The sequence below is a fragment of the Eptatretus burgeri genome, chromosome 24 (assembly GCF_056783735.1).
Source record: "Eptatretus burgeri isolate ZD-2024b chromosome 24, Ebu_testis_v1, whole genome shotgun sequence".
Taxonomy (NCBI): domain Eukaryota; kingdom Metazoa; phylum Chordata; class Myxini; order Myxiniformes; family Myxinidae; genus Eptatretus; species Eptatretus burgeri.
This window is the reverse complement of record NC_140984.1, coordinates 902,011-912,384: the sequence shown is the minus strand read 5'-3', so window position 1 is coordinate 912,384 and position 10,374 is coordinate 902,011. Positions and strand designations below refer to the sequence as shown.

At 44.3% G+C, this 10,374-nt stretch overlaps 1 protein-coding gene across 1 annotated transcript; it reads left to right on the top strand.

Moving 5' to 3' along the window:
- Nucleotides 1-295: 295 nt before the first annotated feature.
- Nucleotides 296-8,988, top strand: LOC147007852 (uncharacterized). Its single transcript, XM_085866285.1, has 2 exons — nt 296-721; nt 6,377-8,988. The coding sequence occupies exons 1-2, from the start codon at nt 652-654 to the stop codon at nt 8,326-8,328; spliced, it is 2,022 nt and encodes a 673-aa protein (XP_085722411.1). The 5' UTR covers nt 296-651; the 3' UTR covers nt 8,329-8,988.
- The last annotated feature ends 1,386 nt before the right edge of the window (nt 8,989-10,374 follow it).

Here is a 10,374-nt window from a genome sequence, read left to right as displayed (position 1 = left end):
TGTGAGTGATGGTGAGTCTGGGGGTGGGATGTTAGTGGGTCTGGTGGAGGGTGTGTGGGGTGATAGTGGGTCTGGGGGAGGGGAAAGTGGGGTGAATGGGAGTTCTGTGGAACGGGTACTTTTGCCCACTTTTCCCGTTGTGGTGGAAAAACTCAGCCCAGACGAGTTTTCCCGTTTAGTTGAATTCATTAATTGTTTTAATGTTCGCCTGGGAAAAGATTTCGGATAAACGTCGCTCCGAATCCAAACATCCAGTCCGGATTTTGTTACTCGCCCGCTGTTTTGACACCACGTGATCCTCATCACATTCACCTCATCCGCCATTTTGCGGACAATCCGGTGAAGTTTTGTGCTTCACCTTCCTCTGTGTGGCCCCTGATCGTGACGAATCCTCAAAGTCGGGGAATGGGGACGAGAGAATGGAATGTTGGGAGGTTCGTTTCCCTGAGACCTAATAATGGGGTTTAGGCCCCGGTCCGCACTCGAGGAGGGGAGGGATGAGGGAGCACGCAGTTCATTTGGGAAGGTCGAGGCTCAAGAAGCGAGTGCATCGCAGATCAAAGGAAATCGGTCCTTTGATGGAGCTGTGATGGAGTGGAGGGGGACACGGGGAACCCCTGAGATCGGGATCCTCCATTTGAATAACCCGCGATGTACATCATGGACACGTTACTGACCGCAGCACAATTCCTCGACTGTCAGGATCAGCAAAGTCGGCCCGGTTAGTGGGGAGGGATCCGGGTGGGGGGGGTTGGTGAGATGGGGACGGGATATCACCTGCGGTATGACGTCATCACCGTGTCGGGGAAATCCGTGCTCCTCCCACCTCTTCACACATCGTTGTTCCCTCCACTCCCCCCAGCTTGGACGGACGTTATGTTTTCATCCATGTTTGTTTGTCTGTGAACAGGATATGTTAATAAGTTGTGGATGGATTCGGACGGAGTTTGGTGAACAGGTTCGGTGTGTGACAAGGACAAATTGATTCGATTTTGGTGAAGATCTGATCCGAATCCGAATCCGGGAATGTTTTTAATACCGTAAGTAATTCTTCACCATCGAGAGACGAGGACCAAAAAACAAAAAAGATCGGTGAATGAGTTGGTTCGGTGACAATAACAAGACGATTCGATTCTGGTTCAAGTCCGGATACCGATCCGTCCAATCAGTGGCAGAGAAAACACAACCTGTTCCACCTGGCGGACAGGTGTGTTCTCTCCCGAGTTTTTCCAGGTGTCGCTGTGTGAGTGATTTTAAATATATTGCTCATTCTTTCTGTTTGATTGTTCATCACCGACAGGTCACAATTCAAAACCGATCATCATGGAACTTTACCAAGTTGTAGAGGTCGTCTCATCTGAGAACCCAGTTGATTTTGAGGTCAAAGGTCATCTTGAGGTCAAGTTTCTAAAATCATTTTTCATCCGATTGACTTGATTTGCATGTTGCGTCACTGAATTGGGAACTATTATTGAGGTCAACAGGTCAAAGTTCAACTGAAGGTCAAACTTCTAAATCATCAATTTCAATCTGAAAAATCATCAATTTTCGTCCGATTGACCTGAGCTTTGATTGAGATTGTCAATTTTAATCCGAATGAAATGGACAATTGGATGTATCCATGGCAACCTTTGGAGAGGGAATGGATTTTCCAAGTATCGTGCTCTGCACTATGTCTTATTCTTGTTTGTTTTTCTTTTTTAGCCGCGTCTCGCGTAGCGAACGCTGGCTCTAAGAGAGCTCCGTGTTGTTGTTGTTGTTGTTGTTGTTCTTCTTTTTCTGGTGAAGACAAAACCTTTCTTCTCTAGGACTCGGCTCTTTTCTATACAGGATCCGGATCTCCTTGAATACTAAACACCTGTGCACATCCTCACATTGAGGGTGCCTTTTGAGAGCGTCTATCATGAACTTTTAAATATATTCGGACATTTGCTTTAAAGTTTCGAAAAGTTCTCGTTACTATTTGAAGATTATTCCATTTAATGTGTTGTGATTTCGTAAATACACGATTTTCTCGTCATGAACAGGAGCCTCCATGACTGGTCTCGCTATTGGCTCCATCAAGGCACGTGACGAAATATCGGAAGTTGTTGTTATTGCCTTTAGGAAAGCGGCTCTTGGACACATTTGTCCTTGTTTTTGCATTGGATCCTGAAGTACCGCAAGACCCTTGAAGACCCCTAACACCCTTCAGACCCTTTATAAGACCCCTTAAGACCAGAGGACTCAAAAGAACACAAAAGCTCAAAATATCCCTGAAACACATGAGACACAAAACCCTTTATAGCCTTTCAAACCTTAAGACCCTCTGACACCCCGAAGACACTTTTAGACCCTTTATAACCCGAAGTCCATTTAAAAACCAGAACATCACGAAGACTTTCAAACCGTAACACCCTTTAAGATACCTAAGAACCCGAAAACCCAATAAGACCCTGAAGATCCCTCTGGCCCTTTCGAACCACAATATCCCAAATAACCTTGAAGACACTTTAGAGCCTTTCAGACCTTCGACACAAAGACACTTTGGAAGTTAGGACCCTGCAGACCCCGTTACACCCTTTAAATCCCTGAAAAAAGTTGTGGATGGACTTTCACAAAATTTGGTGGATGAGTGGTCAGATGACAAGAACAAGCCAATTAAATTTTGCTTCAGGTCAGCAGATCCGGCCTATCCGTGAGATCCAAAACGTAAACTGTTCATCCTGGTGGAGGTCTGTTATTCACCATTAATCACCAAATCCCAATCCACTCTGTGGACACACAAATGTGTTGTTCGCACAATTTCACCCCACATGGTTCCACCAGAAGAATCAGGAAGTGACGCAGTGTGACCTCACTGCCGATCCTGCAAATAAACCGTTTATGTCCGAAGAACCGTTGAGTTCATCAAAGCCAATTTGTCAGACGGTTTGTTCACTCATTCTGCTTTTCATTTCGACGAGTCTGCCCCACACCCCACTCCACCACAACAACACTTCCACTGTGGTTGTTGAGGGTCCCAACGTGCCTTTTCACAGACCATTTGATCGTTCTTCAGAGGGACATTTGCAGCCTGCAAACCTGAGTTTTTAACGTGGAAAACCACCTCGGGGAGGCTGCAAATCACCGGTCATGCTCCTCATGTGACCTTCCACGTGCATCTTGGTCTATGCTCTGGACCTTCTCCGAGCCCGTGTGCCGAGGCTGTGTGAACTATGAGGGCATAGACGATATTGAGGTCTTCTTGAGGATGGCATGTGTGGTCAAGCATTTAGTGTTGAACCGATTGCCGGAAGGGAAGGACGAGGAGACGAACGACTGTTTAAACCCCATTTGCACAACCGTCTCTCGACCGTTCCAGCCTGGAGGATGAGCATGAAGACCATTCGCTCACATTCCCATCACCCATGGCTGCGAGTCATGTCTCCAACATCCCGTGTGTGTGTGTCCCTGAACGTCACCAGTTTCGTGAAGTCTCATGAGCTGCCCGTGTTGCAGCATGAGGGTCATCACCCGAGATGGACGGTCTCGGTGTCGCCACCAAGAGCACTCCAATCCCTACCTACCCAGAGAGTGGACTGCCCTCGTTGACCGAGCCTGCCGTCTTTGTGACGTCCCAGGAGGTCGCTACTTGGCTGCAGCTGTGACCGGTCTCCCACTGTCTCGTGCGGTGATGGATGTGGTGATTGGGACGCACGTGGTTCATACCGATGGACACGGCCCCGAGCGGCGTGACACGGACATCCCAGCAGAGATGTCGGACGGTCTACACAGTGGTGCCCAAGGGTGCACGGGGACTGTAGTTCTCATATAATTGTTAATTATCGCGCCATCAGACCTGCAGTTGGAGCATGACGTGGCCCTGCAGCCTAGCTAACCTTGCTAACAGCCTCAAGATGTTGGCGGAGTCCCTGACTGACTCACGGGTCGTGACAAACTTGCAGTCCTCCTGGCCCATCCTGCCGCCTGTCCCGTCACTGTTGGGTCTCCCCTGCCACGTGTGCCGTTGACTTGTGGGAATATACAGGAGGTGTACAAAATCCACTGGGTTGTACCAACTGTCACGGGCGGCTTGGGGAGGACACTAACTCCGTCCAGAAACCCCTTCGTGGCTATGCATGACACCATCAAGAAGCAGGATGCAGGACATGGGCGAAAAGGTAATGTCCTGTCCAAGAGGACTGCGGTATGCCTGAGCAATGTTGGTCAATATAATGACCATTGTGGGGAAAGAAAAAGAAGCTGAGCACAGAGGTCAGATCTAGTCTCTCTCATTGGTCGAGCATGGTTCGGGTTTGAGTTATAGTGAGGCCGATTGTGCTGTAAATTGTTATTTGGACCGGCGCGGTTTTGGTAATTCCCTCTCGGTTACGCCGGATCCGAGTCGGTAACAGCGACTCGGTTCGGACAAAGCCGGCCGAGGGTGTGGCTTCCTCAGTAGCTGGACCGCGCGGCTAATTAGGTAAATTGGAATCAGACAAAAAGACCCTAATCGCGCGGTCGAAATATTGGCGTCCACGGTCCATGAAGCGACCCGTCGACTTCGGAGTTATCCGGAGTGATGATCTTCAATTCCGGGTGTTTGGGGGGGGGGCGGTCCATCTGCTCCATCTCGCGGTCGTTCCCCACCCCCGAACCCGGAACCACAACAATATAACAATACATTGTGCTATATGATATAAACTTTTACTTTTTTCCAGTTAATTATCAATCAAGTTTAATTGGAAACATTTTTTATGTCTTTTTATTACCCTTAATCCCATTCAAACAAAATAATTTTTAATACAAGTTGAAGTTGAAAGTAAAATAACCGTTCTCATCATGGGGGGTGGGATCCCCGTGTCAGAATAGTTTGAAAGATGACCGTGCATCAATGATGTGTATTTCATGTATGAATACTGTGACGTCCACGGGACTTAAACAGTCCCGCCAACGTAGAATGAGCCGAAACGATGGAGGCGGTTTATTTTTATAACCCAAAGATGGCGGTTTTAATCGCTCTACCGCAAACGGGATGAGGAAGGTGGCACGAGTCGCTTTTCACTGAGTTAATAACGTTTATTTCTCTAACCAGAAATAATAAGACTCGGCAAGAGGAGGGATCCAGGGCGATTCGACGGGATGGTGGTGTGGGTTCGGGCGTGGGGAAAACACAAACAATTCCAATGGATATACCAATCTCAAACCCTCTAAGGCGCCAGGTACACACACACACACACACACACACACACACACACACACACACACACACACACACACACACACAAAACGTAGCTGGTCCTGGTGGTCAGGCTGGCCCATGGTGTAGACGCAACAGTCCCTGGATTGGCGTCGGACGAGCTGGCGTTGCGCTCGTCAGGGGCAGGAGACACCGTGGTGCTGTCAACCTCCTGGTGTCGGCGCAAGTCCGCTCACAGCCGCCAGGGAGCCAGTTCTGGTGCCAAGTTGCGAGCAGGAGAGGGAGGCAGGTCCGCCCGCCGTTCGACCCTGTACTCCGAGCCAGCAGAACCCCAGAGCCAACCGAGGTCAGGCACGAGGCACAGCAAGGCCACGAGACACGATCAATCCAGGATCGAATCAGCGCAACAAAACAGCACGCTCCCAGCACAACAGCCTCCACCAAAACGGTTTTTCTTTACCAATCTTCTTCCTCCCACCTTTTTCCCGAACAGAACCTTTTTATCCTCGAGTCCTCGTCACTTCCAATCGAGCCGTTTTATTGGCCCTCCTCCGTCGCCTTCCGCCAATCGTGATCACGGGGCGGAGCCATCCGCAGCACTGTCCTGTGACGTCACGGCAAGCCTCCAGGGAATACTAACAGGGTTTACGCAGACACACTTACCCTATCCCGTCTCCTATCTAATTACGTGACAATTATTTCCCCTTGAAGAAATGGACATTTACTAGACAACTTATCACCACTGAATTGCTACTTATTACATCGAGATCCTGGTACACTCGAACAGCATGGCATACCTAATTAAACATCCTAATTACCCTTTGAATGCATACCCCCCCTCAGACGTAACAATACATAATGAACCATTGGACCATTGTGTATTTTTAGAACTTACTTTTAAAAAATGAGTTAATTATTATTATTATTTTTGATAATAATATCGATATACCGATACATACCACTCTGACCCCAAGAGTTCATCGAGAGTACAAAATCGATATCGACAGAGCCTATTTGCTTTCTTCTTCGAAACTACACACACAATTTCAATGAAACTTGACCACAACATTCCTCACTTGTGATGAACCAAAGTTTATCGACCACAAAATCTGCACTAATTATGGGGGTCTACGATGGAGGGGAGGGTCGGGGGGGGTTCTGATGATGCATTTTTAGACACTGTCCAGTTAATTTTGAGTTTCATTGTATTTTCAGACAAAGAAATGAAAATAATTTCCTCTACCAACTCTGCCCCGTTCGACACAGAAGAAAATCCTTCTTGTCAGGACAATGACAAATCGAGCAGCGTCTCTTGCAACAACCACAAAAGTTGTTTACAGATGATCAAGCAGATCCAAGGAAACGAGAAACTCGACAAGTGTTTCGTTTGTAACGAGGCGTTTACTACTTCATCAACTTTATCTCAACATACAATACTGCATACCGGGAAGAAACCTTTCAAATGTTTCGTTTGTAACGAGGCGTTTACTACTTCATCAAATTCACATCGTCACCAAAATATACATTCCACGGATAAACTCCACATATGTTCTGTGTGTAACAAAGCATTTGGTGATTCATCAACTTTACATCAACATGAACGAATACATTCTGGGGGTAAACCCTCCCAGTGTTCTCTTTGTCACAAGGATTTTACTCAATCATCAAATTTACATAAACGTGAACGAGTACATATGGGTGTTAAACCCTACAAGTGTTCTGTGTGTCACAAGGCGTTTACGCAATCATCAACTTTACGTGAACATGAACGAATACATTCTGGGGATAAACCCTACAAGTGTTCTATGTGTAACAAGGCGTTTACGTATTCATCAACTTTACATGAACATGAACGAATACATTCTGGGGATAAACCCTACAAGTGTTCTGCGTGTAACAAGACGTTTCCGTATTCATCAACTTTACGTAAACATGAACGAATACATTCTGGGGATAAACCCTACAAGTGTTCTGTGTGTAACAAGACGTTTCCGTATTCATCAACTTTACGTAAACATGAACGAATACATTCTGGGGATAAACCATACAAGTGTTCTGTGTGCAACAAGGCGTTTACGCAATCATCAACTTTACATAAACATGAACGAATACATTCTGGGGATAAACCATACAATTGTTCTGTGTGTAACAAGGCGTTTCCGCATTCATCAACTTTACGTGAACATGAACGAATACATTCTGGGGTTAAACCCCACAAGTGTTCTATGTGTAACAAGGCGTTTACGTATTCATCAACTTTACGTAAACATGAACGAATACATTCTGGGGATAAACCATACAAGTGTTCTGTGTGCAACAAGGCGTTTACGCAATCATCAACTTTACGTAAACATGAACGAATACATTCTGGGGATAAACCATACAATTGTTCTGTGTGTAACAAGGCGTTTCCGCATTCATCAACTTTACGTGAACATGAACGAATACATTCTGGGGTTAAACCCCACAAGTGTTCTGTGTGTAACAAGACTTTTACGTATTTATCAACTTTACGTCAACATGAACGAGTACATTCTGGGGATAAACCCTACAAGTGTTGTGTGTGTAACAAGACTTTTACGTATTTATCAAATTTACATAAGCATGAACGAGTACATTCCGGGGTAAAACCCTACAAGTGTTCTGTGTGTAACAAGGCGTTTAATCACTCATCAACTTTACGTAAACATAAACGAAAACATTCTGGGGATAAACCCTACAAGTGTTCTGTGTGTAACAAGGCGTTTACGTATTCATCAACTTTACGTGAACATGAACGAATACATTCTGGGGTTAAACCCTACAAGTGTTCTATGTGTAACAAGGCGTTTACGTATTCATCAACTTTACGTCAACATGAACGAATACATTCCGGGGATAAACCCCACAAGTGTTATATTTGTAACAAGGCGTTTACGCAATCATCAAATTTACATAAACATGAACGAATACATTCCGGGGATAAACCGTACAAGTGTTCTGTGTGTAACAAGGCGTTTCCGTATTCATCAACTTTACGTCAACATGAACGAATGCATTCCGGGGATAAACCCTTCAAGTGTTCCGTTTGTAACAAGGCGTTTACTACTTCATCATCTTTATCTCGTCATCAAAAAATACACACGAAGATACAACAGAGGTGCAAGGACCCAGCGACGTCGGTGTGAATCCCGTGTTATCAGGGAAATAACCAAATACCGGGATCTGGAAAATGAAGTCAAAATAACCTGGAAGTTGAAGTGTCGACATTGTGTCAGTAATTGCGACAGCAACTGGAGTGATGAAGAAGAGCCTCTGTTAGATCTTCCAAAATATCCCTGGGAATGAATATTACTACAAACTAACTGCAGTTAGAGACTGCCTGGGATTCAGTGACGATCCTGAAAATATCCATCGAAACAAAACTCTGAGAACAAGAAAACTTCACAACTTGCTCGAACAAACATGACCCATTCCCAAAATGGAGGTGGATACACACACACTCACAAACACGCACACACACACACACACACAACCACATGAATACACTCAAACAATCACACAAATACACTCAAACACAGACAATCATACCAACACACAATCACGTTTTACATCTTTTTTACACATACATAAACATACACACACATTGCCTTTTATACGTATTGATTTTAAACTTGAACTGGAATCCTATTTTGTTTCTCAAACTTTGGGATATCTTTAATCCCATATTTGTTTGTTCTTCCTCTTGTCAGAAGTTCTTCACATCACTTGTCAGGGTTTATTCTTTGCACATCCTTATGATCAGGTGTACAGGTGGTGTGAACCATTAAATTGTTTGTTTTTCCCAATCGTTTCAGCCTTCATCTTTGATAACTTTCCCATTATTTATTTTACCAACTTACACTACTCGCACACAGGTGCATCCTTGGAGCTGAGTTTCAGCAACATACTGCAGTTGCGAAGGAGAAAATGCTCTCACATTGAGGGGAAAGCTCAAGGAACCTCGTGAATACAGGGGGCTGTGTTTATTTATATAAAAAAAACACATTGATACACAAGAAAAAGAACAATCAGAGATCACAGACCCTCGCCAGAACTTGTCTTGTGTGGTGTTAGTGTACTTTTATGTAGTGTATTTTGTGTACTGGTGTGTTACATAATGAACTGGAGGGGGAGCACTCGGTGGAGTGCAAAACCTCCGCCGCCAATACTGCTGGGTCACTTAAGTGAACCTGATATCCTATTAATTGTAGGTCAAAACGGATCAGACTCTACTGAGCCACAATTGAATAAACGAAACAAGATTGACACGCATGCAGAAATGCCAAAAAAAAATCAAAATTTTTTTGAAAAAAAAGGTGCAAAATTTTTTTTTTCTACAACAAATTTTTTTGGGGGGGGCGTTGGAAATCACTTAAAACATGAAGAAATGCAAAAAAAATTCAAATATTTTTCAAATAAAATGGAAATTTTTTTGAAAAAAAGTTGCAAATTTTTTTCTTCTCTAAATTTTTTTTTTTGGGGGTTGGAAATCACTGAAAACATGTTGAAATGCAAAAACAAAAATTCAAATATTTTTTCAAAATGGCCGCTATCGCGGCCATATTGGACTTTGGACCAAGTCCAAAATCTAATGCCATGATCCTTCGACCATACCTAATCCCCCCACCAAGTTTCGTCGAAATCCGTCGAGGAGTATTTCCGTAATACTGTTCACAAACAAACAAACAAACAAACAGAAAGGGGTGAAAACAGTAACCTCCGATCTTCGATGGCGGAGGTTAATAAGAGACATAATTCGAACTGCCACTTTATAACTGCTGGCAGTGATGACCGGATTCCAAGAAGTCCCGTTTTGATGCAACCCCACTTTGATCGGACACCTGACCTTGACCCATGAAGTGTTTTTTTATTATTATTAATTATTAAATTGAATTTAGAATGGGATTAAAATAAATTCAAATCAAATGGAAGACCAAACAGAGACAGTCCTGCCTGCATTGCACTTATCAGAAGGAACTCAAACAAGCAAAAATAAAAGATGAAGTCATCAGAAGGAACCTGGAAATGATTCGCATTTCAGCTGTTACTCCTCTTCCCACAAACCCGTACAGGAACAGCCAAGTGAGACTGATTAACATAAAATTAAAAAACCTCATATGAAAAAAATTAATAATTCTGGCTGCCAGACGATACATCCAATCAAGTTGAAATTTAAAACATGTATTCCCCAT

Bases quoted from the DNA above. Each gene is read 5' to 3' on its own strand.
- LOC147007852 (XM_085866285.1), top strand. From the start codon at position 652: ATGTACATCATGGACACGTTACTGACCGCAGCACAATTCCTCGACTGT. The intron at 722-6,376 runs GTTAGTGGGGAG...TTGTATTTTCAG, and splicing joins GGATCAGCAAAGTCGGCCCG to ACAAAGAAATGAAAATAATT.